The sequence below is a fragment of the Sinocyclocheilus grahami genome, unplaced genomic scaffold (genome assembly GCF_001515645.1).
Source record: "Sinocyclocheilus grahami isolate Dianchi unplaced genomic scaffold, SAMN03320097.WGS_v1.1 scaffold6.1, whole genome shotgun sequence".
In the NCBI taxonomy this organism is placed as follows: Eukaryota; Metazoa; Chordata; class Actinopteri; order Cypriniformes; family Cyprinidae; genus Sinocyclocheilus; species Sinocyclocheilus grahami.
In genome coordinates, this window is record NW_015505185.1 from 3,296,009 (window position 1) to 3,318,610 (window position 22,602).

Genomic DNA, 22,602 nt, shown 5'->3' on the forward strand with positions numbered 1-22,602 from the left:
TAATCTAGCACTTGAAAACTTTTCATTTGTATATCACTTGTACAATGTTCATTTGTACAATGATAATAAAAAACACCCACAAACCAACCCTGTTGATGTGTTGGTGTATAGTAGGACACTTGGCCGATGGTCATGTTTCTGTTGTTTCTCTCTTGTTTGGTTTGGTCCTGCTGAAAGCCAGAGTGTGTGTAAGTCAGAGACAGCACCAGTTGACTTCCTCTCTCCACACTGTCCTCTGGTCACACTCCAGTGGAAGGTTTGTCCCTGCTCCTGTACTTCCCTCTTCCCATCTTCTTTCTCTTTCAATCTTATTCTGTTCTCTCATTTATGTATCCTTTATCTTGGGTTTCAGTATTATACCATTTTCCTTTTTCGGATCTGTTTATCATATAGTGCAACCTGCAGTGCTTGAAGGGATAGTTCATAAAAAAAGATTCTACTATTTACTCACCCTCATGTTATTTAAAATTAAAAAGATTTAAAATCTATATGGCTTTCTTCTTTCAGATGAATACAAAAAGGAGAAATTCACTCTGTCCATGCAGCTACAATGTATGGGTACTGAAGCTTCCAAAAGCTCCATAAATGTATCATAAAAGTGATGCAAAAAAAAAAAACACTGTGCGGTGTTACGTTAGTATTATATATGTACTATTACATTTTTGATTAATATTTAGAATTTTTTTTTTCAGTTTTATTTATTTTTTTATTTTATTTTTTTTGCTTTAACTTGAACTTGTTTTAGTTTCCAAGGCATTTGTAATTTTCATTTAAAAAGTTTAAATGAAACTTTAAATGTTTTTCATCTCTTTATTTTTTATTTCAGCTTTGTTTCAATTAACAAAAATGTTTTTTAGTTTTAATAGTTTTAGTTAACGATAATAACCCTGGTTTTGTGACGAATCATATATTTGAATTTAATATTTCCAATTAATCGGTTGATCCAGTTCACAAAATGATTCATTCACAGTCCAGTCAAACCAAATTTGTAATCCTTTTATGGTGCTTTTCCATCCTTTTTTAAAGCGTAAACTCTCCAGTTCCCATTCACAGTCTTGGAACAACATGAGGGTGAGTAAATGATGAAGAAGTGTCGTTTTGAATAAACTAATCCTTTAACACTTGTCAATACTTCATTCTTTATTCCACCCACCTTAAGTATATTTTTGTTCTCTCCTTTTTATTCCAGTCCTGTTCTCATTCTTTGCCATTTCTCTCTGCTTCTTTTTTTTTCTTGAACCTATATGTGTCTGTTAGTTGACTGCATGCCTCTCTAGTGGTTCTGGTAGAAACTGTAGATCTAGATTTGAGTAGGTGGTCATGTCTATTAATTTGTATTTGGAAGGAATGCATTATGTCTATCGTCTTTTGTCTTCTGATGCCAGATTTAAAAAAAAAAATGCTATTTACATGTTTTGGATCGAAAGTACTTTTTCTCATTTATACCCCTTCAGCTTGAGGAGGAGGAGGTGTATAAAACAATATCTGACTTATTGAGATCTCCTGCATGAACCGGGTGTTTATAGAATGACATTCTGGCAGTGCCGCCCCACTTCCTCTTAGCTCTTTGGCAAACAGAGAGAGATGACTCACAGGAAATGCAGAAGTTATCTGACACTGCACATCTCGCAAAAGCACATCCTATCATTGGAGACCTGACAATCTCAGCACCTCTGCTCACTTGGGTCGGGGACAAAGGGCCACCGGTGTCCCTGGGGTGAGACTTGTCCCTCCAAATTCTTTCAGGCTCTGCCATCCCTTCCCTCCCTCCATCTCTTCTTCTTTCCTTCTACAGAGAGGTGAAAGTATGGCGTGTGTGCACTCGCGTGTAAGTTAGAGAAGCGGGCGGCACAGAAAACCTGTGTCACTCTCCATTAACTGTCGTATCCTGGCAGACAGGCCCCGGACTGCAGCTGTGTCTGCTTCGTTCGCTGTGATGTCCGCAGGTGCAATCTAGGCCAGGCCGTCTCTACGGTGCCAGCCGCCCATGCTGCAAATATGAAACGCACTTCATACTTGTCTGTCACGCTCCTGATGAAGATAGATGTATGTTTTCACCATCTTGCGGCTAGCTGTCCGCTTCTGCACTCCACCTATGCGCAATGGTGTGAGCGCTAGTCACAAAATGTGTTTTTTTTTTTTCATCTGTCGTGTGTGTAATTTTCTAAGATTTGCAAGCTTAAATGTTAAAACATTATCTGTAGACAATTTATGCCACCTTCAGCTAGAAGGGACATGTTGTAATAATTACTCAAATATATGACTAGAAAAGACCATCTCTGAATGGAGAGTGATGCTTTGTGGAGGCAGCAATGAACAATTGTAATTCTTTAAAGATGGCATAGGTGGAAATGAGGTAGCTAATTGTGGACATTTCGGAAGTTTCAAAGCTAATTCGGAGGCACATTTGACAAGTTTATTGACACCTTGGTAGAGGATGTGTTAGAGAGGAAGAGTGCTACCGGCTTTATTCAAGTGGAGAGAGATTGAGAGACAGAGAGATAAAACATAATGTCTCTGAGTGTGAAATTGCAGGGTCAGTGCTTTTTATAGAACGGCAGTCTGTGTTTTTGTTCGAGTGTACGGATTCCCTCTCTGCGACTGACATTTCTGCCTGGAGTAGATGATTGTGTGAAATGCTATTTCCAAGGCAGGCCGCAGTCCTTGAGCTTTTTTTTTTTTTTAAGTGTTTGAAAGTCACATTGCGAAATGTCAGCTTTTCCATCGTCCCCCTTTGAAAAACTTGTAAATGGCAGTATTTCGCTAACATCAGCAGGCTAATTGTGGTAATAGACTGCTGACAGGTCAGGTGTGAGCCGTTCTGACTGCACTGAGCCTGATCCAAGCGAAGAAAGAGTTTTTTTCCCCCCACCTTCTTCAGTAACGACCAACAGTACAAGATGTTAAATTGCAATGCAAACACATTTTAGTTTTACTAAGACTTTTCTGCTGGACGAACAGAATTTTGTGTCGGTGTCTCTGAAACACAGAACTCATCTCAATTGAATAATTTGTTTTTTACCAAAAGCCCTCAGTAAAGGTGGTCTGATTGATTTGGCTTAGTAAATTGCTCCTAAGATCTAAATGAAACAGAAAACGGGATTAGCAAACAAAAACATGAGGGTTTTCTTTTTACTTTGTTTGGGTTTAGTTGTTTTGTTCTTTTTTTGCTTTTTATTTAGTTTGTTTTTGCTTTCTGTTTAGCACTTCGTTTCTGTTGTTTGTGATTTTTTTCGTTTAGCTTTTTTTGTTTTGTATTTTGTAGGTTTTGTTGTTTTTGCTCTGTTTTATTTTAAATTTTGTTGCGTTTTGTGGTTTATATTTTTTCTCTGCTTTTTATTTGTTTTGATTTTATTTTTTTCTACTTATGCATGTTTTTTTTTGCATATTGTTTTTATTGTGTTGGTGTACTGCAGTATGATGCTGATGTGACTATATATGACAACATCAGATGTTGACAGATAATATCTGTCACAATGTTTTTCTGTGAATAGCACTGCAAACATAGATGTATCTTATTCCTGTCTAGTGCTTTAGCCCTGTATTTTCACTACAGCCTTTCAGATAAATACAAGCAGGCCTATGGAGGATTTGCCCAAAAAACATGTTAGCCAAGTAGATGTTCGTGTACGAGGAAAGATGACTGCCTGAGGCACTGTAGTACCATCCTGAGGGCTAGCATTCACAGTTACTGTCCATTTTGACAAATAAGGAGTAATTCAGGACAGAAAATCTCAGTTTGATACGAGATATGTTTAACCAGAAAATTGTATTGCTGTCAAGGTCTTACTCCTTACTTGTGACTCTCTGACTGTTAAACCGACTGTATAATTAATTTAAAATAGCTCTTAATTGATTTGATTAAACTTATTATATTGACCACTGTCTTAATATTGCACTGGCTGTCGACTGATGCGGTCCTGACTTTAATGCTACTAGAAAAAAGACTATCCGCCACTGTGTTGATGTATGTAGCGGTGACAAATTGCCGCTCTCTGTTCATTAAACAGCTGATAAAAGGGCCTCTTATTTACGTATTCATGTATTTATGTATCTGTTTCTTGATGCTGCTCTGACAGATATTATGTATAATAGCACAAAGCTGCAGCATTGGGATTGGGGGGGGGGGGTAAAAAGCAACCAGTGCTTTCATCTCAGCAACGGCTCTGAAGCACCCAGATGGGGCCTCGTAATGGTGTGGTTGACAACCTTCCAGAGTGCATCCATTCCGAGCTCGCTCTCATGTCGGCCCCGCATCCCTCCCCTTACTGGGGGTCCGGGCTCAGTGCAGATGTTGCCCAGACAAAGGCACATCTGGATGACCTACTCCCAGCTGTTCAGACACGACCTCGGAGTGTGTTCATGGGCCTCCGTGCGGCTCACAGAGGCGGAATGATGAATAGACGAGGTGCTGTCGTACACCCACCATGAACGAAAACTTCACGTTTCTGTACCGCTATTCATCAAGTCGGGGGAAGTGAGTTTACGCATCTATCACCTGTCAACGATGTACACGCTCCCCCCAAACCTGCCATTATAGAGTAATTAGATTTCTCTTTGAGCGAAGGGGAGAGGCCCGTGGTACACAACACAGTTCGGTATTTGTTTTTGTGGAAGGAGAAGAGAAGATATTAAGCTTTTTGTGTAGTTTGACTGTGGGGTTGCAGTTTAAGAAAGCGTTCGCAGTCCCTATTAATGGAAGGACACACATAGACGCACACAAAACTCACACCCTGTGTCCTTGCTTCATCCCGGAGTTATTCACAGAGGCATAAAACATTCAGAGTGCTATTCTCTGTCTGATTGGCAGCGTACAATACCGTGGAACATCATGGAGGAGCCATTATTGTGGCAACTTTTGATGTTTAAAAATGGCAGTGTTTAATTTAGCTCCACTTTTTTTTTTTCCTCACTTCCACTTGGTCAAAGTGAATCATTTGCATGCGCTCAGAGAGAGAGAATTAGCCGGCGAAGGTAATCAAGCAGCCCTATTCCACCAGATGGCTTTCTCTATAGACAGTAAATGGGCACTTTTTAACTGCGTTTTATTCCATGTTTCTGCTTCAGATAGCACTGTCATTGGACGTGATCTACCTGGATAATAAACGTAATTTCTGCAGGCCGTTATTAGATAAGACCTTTCCTGCCACCGCATTAAAACAGATCTAATTTTCAATGCTGTCAATGCAAACAAAGAAACCAGGTGTGTTTGTTGTATGTGCGGTAATGTCATATTTTGCGTCCCGCTGTTCCCGCTCCACGGACATTAGGCAGAATATTTATGCAAATTGCGGCAGGACCCAGCCATTGTTGTGTGCGGCGGGGCCGGAGAGCGTTAGACAAAAAGGACGTCTCTGTGCCCCCCTTTCTTGGCGGGGACGAGGCAGGACGTGCCACACGCGCCTGTAAAAGGTCTTCATTTGTTTGTTGTTAAAGATCTAATTAGGAGGATGAGGGGAAACAGGACGGGATGGCAGCTTGTCTAATTAAGAGGCGCGTCCAGGGTTCCCTTTGAACCTCAAGGACGCCCATCTATTAGAGAGGCCCATCAAAAATGGATTCAGCCTAAGTGCATTTTTGGTTGCTTTCCTTAAATGATTAAAGATGTGTGTGCTGGAGTGGGCTTTCCCCTCCTCTCCGGGAAGCCGAAACACTTGAAGATTCTGAGCATACCTCAGGCATTTCCTCAGTTTTTGCGCAGTTAGCGGGAGAGAGCTTGAACGTCGGGATGTATCTGTGATTTATTCGCGTTTGGGAGTGTAGGTACTGGCAGGACGAGGATTTTCATGCTCGTTTCTGTTTACTGTTCGTAAGCATCTTTCCAGTGCTTGTGCCTATGAATTTCTCTAGTGTGTTTTGGCACTTTCTGAAACAGAATGCAAAAACAGGAATTTGCAACATTTTATTTAGCTTTTTCTTGGAAAGGCGCCTGAGAAAGGTATAATGCATAGCCAAAAATGTGTCGACGGCAAACACCACACCTGTATATGCTTGTTGAACATTTCAAAAACTACACATCTACATTCTTATGGACGTTGCTTTGGGTCACCTCATTCTACTTTTTATGGGAGATTTCAGTTTGTAATATTTATGTCATATTCATTAATTTAGTCAGTTTAAGCCGTGAAAACACCATTTTATTTGACCAGTTCCTAATTAAACAAAATATTCAAACATTTTATGTATTAATTTAAAATCAACATGAAAATGGTCCTTGTGAAGACTTAAAAGACTTAATTTGATTACGTGAGTTGTTGTAAAAGAGTATATTTACAGTGTGACTTAAAAAACCCTTTGTTTACAAATATTTTTGTTTGAGATTCACACTAGTGTCCACATACTTTAGGTCATGTAGGGCATAAGCAATAGCAACACGTCTCTGGGTCTTTAATAGATGTGTTTGGTGACCAAAAATGCAGCCATTGTTGTTTTTCCATTAGAGCAGACTCAAGGTTTGGGCTGAGGTGAGCAGTCAGCAGACTAGCGGTGGATAATTAATGAGTGATTGGAGAAGGTCAGAGCAGCGCAGCTACAGCCTGTGAGAGAATCAACTTTCCTTTCTCTTTTCTTTTCTTTATATTTCTTTATCACTCCCTCAACTCTTCTTAAATGTAGGCTGGCATAGACCTCATTTGTTCTGCTGTGTATATCTGAGATCTCTGAAACTAATTAAAGCAGAGGAAAAGGAAGAAGAATCGAATGTAGTTCCTCACCAAGGCTGCTCTAATGAGATGTTCTCTGGGCTGATAGTTTGACTGAGATAAAACTCTAGCAAAGGGACTATATTGACTATTTATAAACAGTTAGCGCAGGTACACTGGTGTTCTGTGAGTTCTTTCCATCCCTCTCTTTAACACCTTCCCTCAAGTTCACAGTTCTACGTCTGTAACAACAGCAGGCAGTGCAGGACGGGGTCAGCTTAATTACACCCCATCAACTATGGATAATTTTCAGGTCTTCTTCTAAGCTACAAGGTTACATCATCTCATATTTGTCTGCTTTTCACACAGAGAGTGACAGACTTGAGTTTGGTTATGTAATAGTTGTTTTTCATCACATGTTTGCAAGCAACATTTTGAGAATTAGCATATAATTTTATTTATATATTTGTTTGTGTACAGTGGCCCCAAAAATATTTAGATGCTGAAGTCACACTTTTAAATGTCTGAATATTATTGCATTATGTATGACATATCAAACAAAGTAGCATCAAATATTTTTGAGAAGTATTTAATTTCCTTTTATTTTAAAATAAATAGACATTTTGATATCTATTGCAATGACATTCATACATTTCTTTAATGTGACCTTACTATTCAAAAGGCCACTGTATGTAATATTTAAAAGTATACTTGTATTCATAATAGTTTGGTCAACAAACTGACACAAACACACACGTACTCACACACACAATTAAATATTCTTATATTTGTAAATATTTTGACACATTAAAGAAAAATTAACCACATTTTATAACTCTCATAAAGAGGATGACATGATTCAAAACATGCTTTGTAGTTTGGTTAAAAATGTTAACCAAATAACAAGAATACCAGACAGTAGTATTCTAGTTATTTTACTGCTTGATGTATTTGTGAATGCTGAATCCAAATTAGCATTTCAAATGATGAGCGTTCCTTTCTCAGAACATCTATTAAGGTCAGTCAGTTTTTATGTAATCATCAAAAGGTTTTTTTAAAACCATGACTTCTGTTTGCTTATTTGATCTGTAGCATGTCAGTATCTCCATCTGCAGCAAACCCAAGTATTTATAGCATTATAGTGTAAAGTGGTGGTCTTCACACACTCACTGTAACATTCACACACACAGTCACACTGAGGGGAAACAGCAAGATGTGGCTTTACAAACTCACCATCTATCTTCCCAGTGCACGCTGCATTGTACAACCATGCAAGTCAGATATTAAGCATTGCCTCATAACATTACTATGCAAAGTCCTATTTCCCCCAATGATGGAGTCCCATCCCTCCTCCTCCTCCTCCCTTCCTCCTCCTCCCCTGTACTGTATCTCCCAGGCTTCCCCGATTACGGTTTCTATTCCTCGCCAAGCGACCAACGGGGGCCCCCCTTCTCCTTTGCGGACTATGGCTCCCTGGGCCCCCAGGCGGCTCAGCTGCTGCAAAGCGAGCATGCCACATCAGCCTGCAACTCCCCTCTCCAGCACCTGGCCAGCCCGGATCAGTATAAGAGCCCAGGTGTGTACCCGCCTCTCCTTCATTCAATGATTGATTTGATTCATGCAGTTTATTCATCACCCTGCCATTCATTAAAACAAGAGAGAAAGAGAGAGAGGGGACAGATGAGAAGGGAAAGCGAGGGATTTGTGCATCCTTGCAGTTTGCTGCATGTTGAATTGTGGTAGCATTGTCATTTCGCCTGTGGATTTGAGGGAGTGTATATACGTGGCCGCTAATGTGTATGTACTGTCGAGATATATGCGATTTGGCTGCGCTCACAATCCCTGTGCAATTAACCGGGAGATGTGACGTATGCGTTCATGCTTGCCAGTTCATATCTCCTGCAGTGCATACCCAGACACGTATATATGTATTACACACCCATCGGCTCCATACCGCTCAACTGTCAGCCTGCTGGCATGTGATAAATGATATCCAAACATCCAACGTCATGTACATGAGTATAAAATGACAAGCCATTTGTTGGAAGTTGATTGTATCGGTTAGTTGCCGCATTTGGACAAAGTATCACATATTTAGATGTATTGTTAATGCATCCCTTTTCTTTTTGTTCTGTATGCATTCTGTTTGTTCACACATACAGTGGCTCCAAAATGTATTTAGACACTTAAACGGATAGTTCACCCAAAAATGAAAATTCTGTCATCATTTAGTCACCCTTGTGTCATTCCAAACCTGTGTGACATAGGTTCTCCTGTGGAACAAAAGAAGATATTGAGAAATGTTTCCTGTTTTGTGTTCTGATGGGAGGAAAAAATGTCATACAGGTTTCAGGTTTGGAACAACATGAGCGTGAGTAAATGATGACAGAATGTTCATATGTGGGTGAACTATCCTTTTAAAATAAATGAATGTCATTGCAGTACACGCAAAATGACAAACCCAAGTGGCATTTATTCTAAAGACGGATAGAACAAGCACACTTTACAAGCAAAATATTTCATAAAAATAAGTTTGTGAGGTTTTAAATGATAAAACACTTGATTAAACTTGAAGAGACTTCAAGTATTTGGGTACTTTCTGGTTGTCAAATGTTAGTGGAACAGTTCCATAGAAATCTCAGATGAAGCAAGAAAAAAAATCCTCTTGGTTTGCTGTTTTGTTATCTAATGCAAATAAGTTCAGGCATTTTAAATGTGGCTTAAGTGTTCAAATACTTTTTGTGGTCACTGGATATAGAATGATAAAATAGTGAAAATAGCAAGAGTGTGTAGCATGGATGAAAAGACGTCTTGTTTTGACAGCACATTTAAAGGGAAGAATTTTGCTATTTCCAAACACTTGGCATATTTTTTAATGCTTCATGGTAGTGTACCACTGAACTGATGTTCGGCCTTCTTAAAACAGTAGTGCTCCACTTTATATTCAGTAGCCTGTAGTTCAAAGGAAGGCAGTTTTGAGATCTTGACAATAAACAAGACACATCTTGGCGAAAAAAAGGAAAAATAGTGCCGTCAAGAGCCATGATAATGGCTAATAAACTGTCTTGCAGACATTAAGGCATGTGTGGATTAGGCATCCACGCCAGCAACCAGACTGTTTCTGGTTAGGGAATGCCAAGGAATGTTGATGGTATTGGCGGTTGCCGATTATAATGTTCTCTACATTTCTTTCAACCATGTGAGCAATATACTGTACTTGACCTCCAAGATGTGTCCTTTTGGCAGCACTTTCCTTTTTTTCTGTAAATGTAATTTTAAATTATTGCATGATCTTAGGCACATAATAGGAGTTTTTTTTAATAAATCCATCATAGTTGGTAGTGTGTATGAATTCATTTCACAGCAGTATTGAGCTACAAAAGCAATTTCCTAATCTGTTGATGAGCACATCCCCATTGATGGCTTCAGCGAATCAACATGTCTTATTAGCGCTGGTCTATTGGGAATACTGAAACCAATCATAGCTCTGGATGTGATGCTAACCAGGCCTGTCACTTACAGTGTGCTGGTTTCCCCCTCTTATTTTAGAAGCCTTTATTCGTGACAAGGGAAAGGCTGATTTGACTGTGTAAGCTTTGATCCAGATCAGTCCAAGAACGATTTCAAGATGGAAGTTAACACTTAGGAGAACTTAGGAAGTATGTCATTGTTTGTCTGACACCCTGCAGATGCCCTGAGGCTTTATACTGTGCTTGCTCAATTCCTGAAATATTGACCACCAAAATTATTTTAATCAGTATTTTTGTTTTAGTTTTGTATTGCTTAGTTTTTTGTTTTCCAGTAAACAACAACAACAAAACTAAGATGGATATATTATACTCATTTATTCTCTTTAGCCTATGATGTTGCTTGAGAATATAGGGGTTTCTTAGTTGTTTATGGTTTATCTTTATGTTCTATCTTTATTTTATGAGCTAGGTTTTTTGCTTTTTATATTGCTTAATGTTTACATTTTGCATTTTGGTACAACACTTGTTGTTTTTAAATGTGCTTTATAATAAACATGAACTTGAACTTGAAATTAATTTACCTGAAAAGCAAAATTGTAAATGTAAAGAAAAAGAAATATTGTTGCTGTTGTTCAAAAACAATATCTTGAATTAAGTGTTTTCTTTTTTGGTCATGTTATTATTATTGTTTTTTATTATTATTAATATGATTAAAATATGAATCAGAATTTTATTGAAAAGAAAGTGTAATTCAGGATATACTATTATATATGATTATATTATTAAAATAATCTTATTTATTATTTATTTTTAAATGTTTATTTTTCTATTTTTTAGGTTTGCTTCTAAAGTAAAATCTTTTTTTTAAAGATGTTTTGGTATTTTTCCTTTTTCTCTCTCTTTTTTTAAACTTAAAAACAAGACAAAAATACTAATTACTAAATTATTTACCCATTACTTTCCAGGACTGTAATTATGTCAATTTGTTATCCCTTGCTAATTATGCATCATATTTTGCATCATAGTGGGCTAGCTGCAAACAGGGGGTACACTAGCAACATCCATTTTCCCTTCCTCACAGATCTAGCTGTGGATATACATGCTTTCCCATCATCCCTAGAAGTAGCTAACGCTATTTTGATACACTGCCATTTAGAAGTGAGAGCTCTGACTGTAGAGCCGCTCACCTCTCCTGTTGTCTGTGTTCTCATTTGTGTGAAAAGCAGACGGATTGTGTGAGTCTGCCTCGTTCAATTTCACCCACGGCGGCATATTGCCCCCTATCTAACGTATTTGCTGTCTTACATGAGCCCTCCATGCTAATATTCCATTCACACAGATATCTTTTACCCTCCTGAGTTTTTTGGAGGCTGCTGCAGTAATAGACTCCCCCTTCAATGGAAACTGATCTGAAGGCCTGTGGAGGAACTTGATTTAATATTCGCTTATTAATGGAAGTGTCATAGAGGGCCGCGCGTAGGAGAAAAATTGAGCATGGCACAGCAAGGGGCCTCAAAGTTTCTGAGAGCATTCATTTAATTGAATTCATGCATTTGTTTTTATTTTACTTAATTCGCCTCTCAACAGCAATGAAATGGAGGGGTCATGTGCAAATGACAGCAGCCATGGCTCAAGTGGTCTGATATAATTAGTCTAATTGTAATTTTCCCTCCAAAACCCCCCAGCCCCTCCTTGCTCCTTTTGCACATTTGTCAGTATTTCTGCTGTGTGTTTCTGACTTCGGGAAACAAACTTTGCAGCCAGAATCCTCACATCTGAAAATCAGTGTTATTTTAGTATTATTTATGTGCTATAATATGTATGCTTTTTTAAATATTACTATTAATATTATTATTTCAGCTTTAGTTTTAGTTTAGGTTTAGTTTTTATTTATTTCTAGTTAGTAATCTTAGTGCTTAAACTTGTTTCAGTTAGTTACAAAATGTCTAGTTTGTTTTTTTATTTAGAACAGGTTTTTTTGTCAATTGAGAAATCTTACCTAACTTAAATATTTCTAACCATGAAACTCTATTTTGCTTTTTTTTTTAATTATTAAAATGTTTTTCAAACTTTTGACAGTTGGATATCATAAACGGCCAATAGCTGTTTGTCCTTTGAAATTAGTTTGATTGTGTCTGTTGGTGAAACGGCATCTGTCATAAAAACATGCCAACACATCATTTCTCATATGTTTGTTTTGTGTGTTTGAATGTTAGTTCTAGAGACAACTTTATTAAAACTTTGATAAACTTCCGATTCCACAAGTTATTTGAATAAAACGTGTACATGGCAACATCTTTGATTAGAATTGCCCATGTCACTTACATCAGCGAGGGCTAAACTATAATTTTTACAATTTGACTTAAAATATATTTTATGTTGAATCTCTAAGCAAAATGACCCAGCAACATTTTATTTATTCACCAAAGTCAAGTTTTACTTGCAATTTGTGCTTGGTGAGGGTTTCATTTCGTCTTCCAGGCTTCATCTTCAACAGTTTCTGCTTTCAGACTCAAATGTAGCTTCAGCAAAAGTGGAGTCACGCTCGCAGTGGAGAGGAAACTCCATGATTCAGTCTTCAATGCGTTTTACCCAAGACACCCTCAGCAATTTCCTGGTTTCCAGGCAGCTGCTAGGCCTGATAGCCCCCTGACGCTAACTGCCAGATAATCACCACCGTATATATTTAAAAAATAAAAATAAAAATTGAGGAGGAGGAGAGACCACTTTCTCAATGACAGGTGTTGATTAGATAGGGTGTGTTGTGGCAAAATCCCCCGTGCAATTTTCAGAAAGGGACTGAAGAACCGGCAGTCAAATTTGAAGGAGGATGGGTGTAGAGTACTTGATATGAGATTGGGGGAAAGGGAGTGTATGAGAGCGGAGAGAGGGGGAGGTTATGATAGTGAAAGGAACCTGCAAGGAAGCAATTCATTCTGACTCACACTTTTAAACATCACTCCATCACACAGCAGTCCAGCTCACCTAAAACCTACCTGAGTAGCATGCATGCCAGGTGAATGCTGGCAAGATGCGTCTGACACACATAAGCGTACTTTCATCTGCATGAATGATGAGATGTATTGCTGCAGTTGTCGCTAGTTTGAAGTATAGCTGACTAGTTTGTGTTATGCAGTGTGTGTGTGTGTGTGTGTTTATCTGCAAGAATTGATGACCAGCTTCTTTATTTTTCATTTCATTCCTTTTGGATGAACCGTAAAGAAGACATTTGGCCTCTATTCCTGAAAAACCTCAGGCAGTATAAACATACACACACAACATCCTTTCAAAATATGATGTTTTGTGCTTATAGTGCATGCTTGTGCTAAGCTTGTTAGTCGTATTACACACCAGCAGTCCTGACTAGCAACCTTGCTCACATCACTGTTGGCATGGCCGCTTCTCCGGCAGGCACCAACCCACCCCGGCCTGGAGCCTTTCCTGGAGCCAGCAGTCCCGGGCCAGTGGCTGACCTGTATGGCCCCACCAGCCAGGACTCCGGTGTGGGCAACTACATTAGCGCTGCTAGTCCCCAGCCCGGCTCTGGCTTCGGACACAGCATTGCTGTAAGTACCCTGTTCACCTCCATCACTGTTTCTCTGTTCTGTGCCACCTAATTCATTCACCACCTTGCCCGAGTTAGCGCTTTTAGACTCATGTAGCTGCTATTGTAGTTTTTATTGAGTGAATATTCTTTGCCATAGTTTGACTGGAAAAAGTCCAGATTGAAAGTTCCTTTGGAAAGCAAGCAATTGGCTCAGCAGGTTGATCAAATTCCTAGTCGACTGAATTGTGTTGACATTTAAACTAGTTGAATATGTTTAAACATCAAGAGGGAATTCACTAAAAATAACATTTTAGCATTTTTATATTGTAGCATATTTATAATCAGTATTATAGCGTATTTGCACTTGATGTCAGATTTGTTTTAGCCCTCAGTTCACGTAATTGTGTAATAGTGCAAATATGCCCACAAAATGAGCTGAATACAATTTGCATGGCACAGTTCACAATTTTGCAGTCCCAAATGCAGCCGAAAAAATATCTTTGAAGCATTTTTCACTCAGAAATGTTTAGTAGATTTTACAAATAATTACAAAGAAACAGCAAAAAACACTGACTAGTATTTTCTTGTAAAACATACTCTAATAATCTTTATTCATAACTTTTTTACTGTATACCTAACTTAATTCATGCATCATACAAAATAAAATTCTATTTAAATAGAATCCTGTTGCAATTTGCCCAGAAATGAGGCATGCTTGTACAAAAAGAATGATCATTTTAAATACACTTTTTTACACTGAAATACCTTGCACAAAAGTGGTGCATCTTTTTAATGAATTCCCTCCACATCATTGTCTAGCTAATAAATGAATTAGCTAATATATTTTAAAATTAATTTGTGTTGAAGGAATAAATAATTCTAACACAACTAATAGGACTAAAAGAATGTGTGATATGTGAAATCAAAAGAAGCAAATACATGTGAAAAAGTACTAAATAAATCATCTCAGATGCATTAGGTTGCAATGGGTCCAAATGTGTGATAGATGTGCATGTTTTACCCATACTAATAATCAGGATTAAGGCTATAAAAACTTCTCTTTTGAAGGCTGAAAAATGTGAAATCACAGTCTCATTAGTGCAAAGCAGGTGCCCTGGCAAATAGCTCAAGTTAGATAGCGTTGGTTTTAGCATTGCTAACATTTCTGCATTCCCACCAGCATTCCTCTCTCTCTCTGTCAACTTCAGGATAACAAACTGTGAACTTGTACCGGCTGTCAGCAGCAGTGTGATGTGTCAGTGTGCTTTTGTTCATGTGCCAGCCCGGAGGACAGAAATCTCACAATTAGTTCTTCTCTCATTTTCAACCCGGTATTTTGTTTCCCGCACACAATGGCTTTTTTATTTTTCGAGCAGATGATGGGCATACCAGAGGCAGCCTTTGAAAGGTCCCCCACACAAAGTGCATATGTAAATCAATAAGGCGATAATCAACTCTTGTGAGAAACCCTGTCATAAGAATATGTTGTCTTGCCCTTTGAAGCCATAGGCATTCATTTATTCCTTCCGTGCATTCGTTTTTAACCTTTAATGGAGCAGAGAGATGGAGCAGGAGTCAGGCGGAAGAGAAAAGGAGCAGGGCTGACTCGCAGGGGGGTTGATGAGGGAGGCCGCACTAAATCACAAGCTGCCGAGGGAATTACCGGCTCCGGACGTTTTTTGAACCGCCGTCCAGATCTGCTGGAAAAATGAATAAGAGCCTTTGTATGTGAGGACACTGTTTATTGCCCATCTGCACACACCTCTGATTCATTCTGCTTTCAATGCCCCTCCAATCTCTTGTTTGTGAGGAAAAGCAAATTACTTTTTTTCTCTCTCTCTCTTCTGCCCTTAAGTACAGTTTGCAAAACAGACCGGGCACTCATTAAATCTAAACGGGATTTTCAGAATAACAATGTCACCTTGTGCTTGACTTTCAGATGGAGTTTTTCTAACCTAAATAGAGTCAAATTTAGGTTGGCCTCAAACCCTCAGAACATCTCACTAGTGATTGACAGTGTTCTAGAGGAAGAAAGACTTTTTTCTTCAGCTGTCTGACATGACTGGCGTTTCTGTTAGCCTCTGTAGCATCCTCACAAACTGAAAAGCTTTTTTATAAAAGATTTCTTTCTATAAATGTATCCACCATTTTCTTACGCACCTTGACACTTGCGAAAATTATGGGAGTAACTTCTGTTAAACTGTAAACAATTAGCTTGTGAACAAGATAAGATTTTTTTTTAAACTGGGTACATTAAGGTGGCATTATTCTACTCGCCCTTCAACCATTAAAAGGAAATTTAAAATTGTTAAAGCATTAACAAATGACTTTCTAAAAACCATGCTTAACCCCCAAATCTCGATTCTTTCTGCAGATATATTACAGACATGTTAAATATCACTGTGGTAATGTCTATATGTTGCCATAATCAAAAATGTACATTAACATTGAGTGATAGTATTTCAAAGTGATTACAAATATTGTATTTACCTGCTTTAGAAACATTCCAGTAAACACTGCTAATAGGGATTAGAAGCAGAAAGGGGAGACAATTACATGTGGTGATACAGTATGTGATGTAACAGAAAATTTAAAATGTAATTATGTGAATGATTCTAGTTCATGTAATTGTCAGTCTACTGTTTGTCTGTTTTTTTTTGTATGTTAAGTTTTATAAAGTATTTTAATTATTATTTTTAGTAGTAGTAGTAAAAAAAGGCCAACAGTGTAACTTTTAAAGGATTGTATGATTTGGTTTATTGTAAATATAATTATGACCCTAAAACTATAAATTCCTTTTTTTTTTTTTTGTACGCTTTTAAATTTATTACAACTTTCTTGCTTAATTTGCTTCCACACTGTAGCTTGTATATTTATATATTGCAATGTTTCAGTCATGCAATTTTTAAAAGTCTGGCAAAGGTCACAATCCTTTCAATATGATTTAATGTTTGATACAGTTCATTCAGGTGTTAAAATATAGGCACAATAAGTGTATTGTGCATTAATTTATGACCTATTACATTTGAGTGTTACAGTTGTATTATTATCAATGTTAACAACAGTTGTGCTGTTTAATAAGAAAACTGTGATGCATTTGTTCAGGATTATTTAATGAATAGAAAGTTCAAAAATCAGCATTTAATTGAAAAAGAAATATTTTGTAAAGTTATAAATGTCTGTACTGTCACTTTGATTACATTACTGCATAAAGTCTAACTGACCCCATACTTTCGAACAGTAGTGTATTTGTATACAAATCTATCATTTTAGGATGATTTTTTTCCTCTCATTGGAAGATAATGAAAAATATGTTTTTGGTAGTCAAATGTGTTCAGACTTGTCCCCAGCAAGGCTCAGATGCAGTACACTTTACACACACACACAGACACCATTTTCCTGAAATTATGTGTGAATTTTGAGCAACTTCTCTGTTTGTTTCAGCAGAGTTTATCAGGAGGCCCGGGGAAGACTGGCCGGAGTTTCTAACTGGTTCTGTGTACAGGTAAAGGCCATTAAACTTCAAGCACTACAGCGCTGAACGGGAATCTAAAGCTGAGATGGCGCCACACGAAGAACAAACCGAAACGTCTGAATCATCTCAGAAAGAAGAAAAAAACAAAAAAAACAACTAAACAATCTGCTGTACTATACTGAAAACCTGGCTTTTGAATATTTTATCCTAGTGTAGCTCTGACCTTGAATTTTATTTGATTTTTTCCTTTACTGTTTTTCCTTTTAGAAGCATTTTAGTCATCTTTTATTGTGTACACGTTGAATCAAGCAACGTTTGTTTGAGTTTCTAGATGTTCTTCATTGTTCTTGAATGTTCTCTGATGAGGGCGTAAAGCGCGAAAACATAAAATGTCATGTTTTGTTTTGGTAGTAATATTCCCATAGCAGTTTTGTTTCACAGCCCTCGTCTATCACGTTTCATACAAGCAAGAAAACGGATTGAAATGACTCGGCTTGAAATGGTGACATTTTTAATTCAAGCCTAAACCGCAATGAGTGGGTAACTCAAAAAAAAAAATCTTAGTAGCTCTGTTCTATGTTTATTGTGATGTCTTGTTAACCATGATTACCTATTTTGGGCAATAAGAGGACTACAATATTTTCACAGTCCTTTTTTATAAATGTCATTTTTGTTGTCGATGAAAAAAAAAAAGAAAGAAAAGAAAAAGCTTTCCTTTTAATACTTTGTGAAATGAGATTTAAAAAGAAAAGAATTCTGAGACTGTATATATTATTCTGTTCACTGCGTCAAACTGTTTCTGAGAGAGAACCATATTTTTGTGATGGTGTCACCGAGGTTGTATCGTGCGCAAACCGAAATATGTCAGTGCAAAAATATCTTCGAGGCTCAATGCAGTAACCGAGGTCCATCTGTAGCACAAAGGCCGTGATTTACCCCAGTACGGACGAAACTCAATCGAACACTGTTAGCTCGCTTTGTAAATACCGTCGGCTTTACAACTGTGCAGGTGTCATACCAGCATATGGATTAGATAGTACGTTAAGATGTGCACAGCTTACAAAGACAATATACTTTACAAGGTATACAGAAATCAGCATTGTAACAAAAGAAAAAAAATCACGACAAAATCCAAAGCACACATGAACTATGATTTCAAACCGTGTCGAGACATTTCATGTAAGCGGTTCCTTTGGCGTTCTGGTGTGAGCTTCTTTTTCCCAGCGCGTGTCGAGATTTTTACACGATCCGAACGATTCGAATAACAAAGGCAATAGTTCAGAATGTTTTGAAATTGCTCTACAATTAGGAAAAAAACGATATTTTCTACCATTACCTCAGTCCTGTGAGAATTACTTTAAAGGAGATTACAAATTAATTTATTTTAGCCTGAGACAGATATTGAAAAAGATATTAAAGTGTTGTTTTGAAATTAAGTAAATCATTGCACTGTGAGAGAGAATTTATCATTTTCTATTTGCACATGTGAACTGACAGTCTCTAACGTGGGTCATGTGAAGGACCGCTGTGGAAGCCGTTTGTTTCTTTCCACACGGGATAACATTTACAAATCTCCAGTCTTGGATTGCATTGATTCGAAGACTGTACTTTTAAATAATCTCTTTCCAGGGATTTTATTCTAGAATATCAGAGATGACAGATGAGTTTATTGGTAGCAATAGTTAATTTCCTCAGAAACACTGAAGCTGATTGAAACCAGTAGCTGCTACACACATTTGTTGTACATGTGGGGACTGGATTTGATGAGACACAAATGGCATTTAGAAATATGAATGATATTTACAATATGAACTGACTGATGTATGCTGTTATTCGATCTTGTTGAAAACATTTTATTTTCGTTTATTTAATTTTTTGTTTGTTTTTTTTTGTTCATTTCACTAAACTAACAGATGAGGCAGAATGCTGGATTCTTTCTCAAGAAGGAGATGTGATAAAAGTAATGGGAAAAAAAAGACGAAAAGAACTTTGTGCTAACTGTTTGAGCTGTTTTAAAAAAGACAAACGTATAAAAAAAAGAAAGAAAGAAAATTATCCCGAACATGTTTTGAATTTAAATAGGGATGGATTTTTATCAATATTTTTGTGGATGTTAATGATTATACTAAATATAACTGACAATAATACAGATATTATGTACTGTATTTATCAATTGTTTCTCTTCATTCCCTGTCACCTCATTCAGTAATCTTATGTTGATCATTGTATTTTAGTAGTGTGTTAAAGAAAAAAAAAAAAAATACAGGAATATGACTTTACCTTGTAAAAGAGTGCTGTCTTGATGCCAGTGTAGTGGTCTATACACTTCTTGGTTGGTATTTTTCACATTTCCCCCCTCTCATTCTCCTTTTGTCGTTTTGCCCTTTCTCTATATCTCACTCTCTCTTTAGTGAGTAGTCGTAGGTGTTATGTACTTAATGTTAAGATGTAGAGGTATTCATTAGCAATCGTAGGACCAGTAAGGATAGAACTTTCTCTTTATAATCATTTAAAGACAAAAAGACAAAAAATGCTGAGCGTTATTTCCTTAGAAATTTTTCTTTCTTCTTTTTTCTCCTTTTTGTTCCACTGTTTTGCTGGTCTCACATGGTTTCAACTAACCAAAGCTCTCACTGATGAAATCTAGGAGAAAGAAATTGCTGTACGACAGAATTGTAATCAAGGCATTAATTGGATCCCCACCCTTGAATGTTTTAAAAGGGGTGTGCCATACTACCTTAAATGCTAACGCTAGATATGCAAAACCGTTTTTACTTTCGTTCGTTTTTAAAAGGGACGCAAGCTATAATTATGAAAAGGGTGATTTTATTACATGAATGAAAAATTCATAAATATTTTTTTAGTAAGTTCTAACAAAGTACTGATGATATAGGCTAATCATTATAGATATGGATAAAACTGTCATAGGTTTTTGATATCCCAGTGGCCTACGGCGCTATTTTTTATTTATTAATTTTTTTTAAATACTCCTTTTTTTGGATTTATTTTTATGCCTAGATTAATACATACTTCAGTTTTGAGTCACCTGGGACATAGAATATGATTGTTTTTGTACTTTTTAATTGCATTGCCAGCTTTTCATTTTAATTCAGCATCTACATTCGACACCAGACAGCACGTCACACTAATTAGCTTGACTTTACTGTAAATCCAGTGTCACTCTGAATCTGTATTCCTGAATCACATCTGTTCTCAGGGATATCAAACATGAGCCACCTTCGCAAGGGAGATTTTTATTCTACTAATCAGTTACGATCAGCACAACTTTTAATGAAAGGTGTCTAACTCAAGTTTATTCAATACATTTGAGCGAAATTTTAAGGTGCTGTCGGGATGAAACGTGCACGGCATTTTCTTCCTGAAGACATCTTTATAAAATGCAACGCTAGGCGGTTAGTTGTTCTTAGTTGGACGTCTCTTTCTTAACAAGATGAGTATCCAGCATCCATTTAGGCTTTGGTACACATTTAGATGGTCCGCGATTAAGGCAAATGTTTAACAGTAGATGAAGCACATTTCACTTCTGCTGTGACTCTTGATTAAAATGAAGGCTGGCAACTCTTTTAAACAGTCTTTTCCATTCGTATCCGTTAACTTACCCAGTTTTTCCCCTAATTTGATCTTGTAGCTTGGACTTTAAGGTAGCATGGCTCTGTTCCCATCATTTTGTTTTCCATGGACAGCAGTTTACAGCGGATGAATGTTACACATCTTGCTAGACTAGTTAAATCATTGGAAAATTGTTGGTTTAACAAAAAAAAAAGAAAATGACCTGGAAGGTGTTGAGTGATTTTGGGAGTGAACTACCGTATCCATTTAAACTTGAATTTTGCGGCAAGTGCTAGGCAATGGCCAAAACGATCATCCCACTAATAAAGCAGCAAAACGTTCTACACTGTAATGTCTAATGTACAGTATACTTGATATATATATGTATAGTGTATATATCTCTTTGTTAAATTGTTGAAACTGCCTCATGACTCATCATCGTAGGTGAACTGATGCTAGTCCACACTGTTCATTTCATTGGCTGTTGAATCATGTGTCGTGTAGGAGCTGCAGCAGATGTACAGGAGGCCCGGTAGTAGTTTAGCTGCAGAATGTGTCGTGTAAACCTGACGAGGACGTGTAGCTCAATGGAGACGGTACGGTCAATATGGTGTTTTTAGGTGGAGGGTCTTCTTTTTGACACTCGTCTCGCATTTTCTCCTGAGGCCTCGGCCTCGCTGATTGCCTTGCCCATTCCTAACACTTGCCCATTTTTTAATGTTAACGGACTTTTTACCGCGAGAACTGACTGAACGGACTGATGTCTGAAAGCATCTTTCAGGTCTTCTTGTATGGCTTGCTCAAGCCCTGTTGTAAAATAAACTAAAGCGGATGGGGGTCTCTCACATCTCAGATGTGGAAAGTATAATTTTATATTTGTATTTTCAAATAATAATGATAATAATAATAAAAAATGTTTGTGAAAGGTTTCCATCCTCTACTGTGGTCCAGAAATCAATGTGTTTGTCTGGAAAAGATACAAAAAATAAATAAAATAAAATAAAAGAGTTTTGAACCATTTCACTCATGGTTTTTATTTTCAACTTTTTTCAAGCAATTGATTTGTGATTCAAAAGAAATGAATATACCTGCAAAAGATTGTATGCCAGAACATGCACAACGATTAAAATGCACAAAGTTGAATACAGAGCCCAACAGCTCTTGTGTAAGTTTGTTTTCATTCTCACATTTGTTTACATCTGTAAATTTGATTCTGACTTGTTAAAGGCTACACACATAGTGAGATGCATATTAAATAATTGTAGAAATACTTCATTAGAGTAATGCTGTGCCACTGGTGTGGGTCATATATATATGCTCTGTAAGGGCCTGCAAGGGTCCGAAATCTGTGCCTTTGCGTCCCTAAGAAATAATCAAACATAGATTTAATATAACAACAAATAAATGTGCAGTTTAAAAACATAACAATACTATGTATGTTTTCATCAATATTACATAAAAAAAAGTCAATTAAATATTACTTTAAATAATTTAAATAGCATTTATGCTGGTACGGGTAAGGTTTTTGGCCTGTCCCTCACTATGATTTTTCTTGTTCAGCAGGACTTTTTATTTGCAAAATGAAGGCAAAACGATATAAAAATCACATTTGCATATTGTTCTAAATATATTCTCATTGTTAAGCAATGTTTTTGGCATAAGTATGCATTTTTTCTATAAAATATAAATCATTTTATTGGTGTCCTCTTATTTACTTATCAGCACTGTTACCCTCATCAAAAAACCCTTGTAAAATAATGCACATTCAAGTGACAATTTCTAGGAGGTTACATCATCTCTCAACCAGGATTCCTACACTTAAAACACAAGCATGTTTCTCTCTCACTTCTATAATGTTCTATTTTTGATGGTTTATGAGGTTTGACTGAGGAGGGGGGG

The 22,602-nt window shown here is 37.2% G+C and overlaps 1 protein-coding gene across 7 annotated transcripts in view; it reads left to right on the forward strand.

The window, feature by feature from the left end:
• The window catches only part of msi2b (musashi RNA-binding protein 2b), a 248,385-nt gene extending 227,468 nt beyond the window's left edge, over nucleotides 1–20,917 (forward strand). For 3 of the 7 annotated variants that reach the window (XM_016275279.1, XM_016275287.1, XM_016275295.1), the window contains 3 exons: nucleotides 8,038–8,217; nucleotides 13,523–13,677; nucleotides 17,106–20,917. In XM_016275279.1, the coding sequence (XP_016130765.1) occupies nucleotides 8,038–8,217; nucleotides 13,523–13,677; nucleotides 17,106–17,147 (377 nt within the window). In that variant the 3' untranslated portion in view covers nucleotides 17,148–20,917. The remainder of the gene's footprint in view (nucleotides 1–8,037; nucleotides 8,218–13,522; nucleotides 13,678–17,105) is intronic. The other 4 variants (XM_016275302.1, XM_016275311.1, XM_016275320.1 and 1 more) reach the window with 2 other exon arrangements.
• Nucleotides 20,918–22,602: the final 1,685 nt, after the last annotated feature.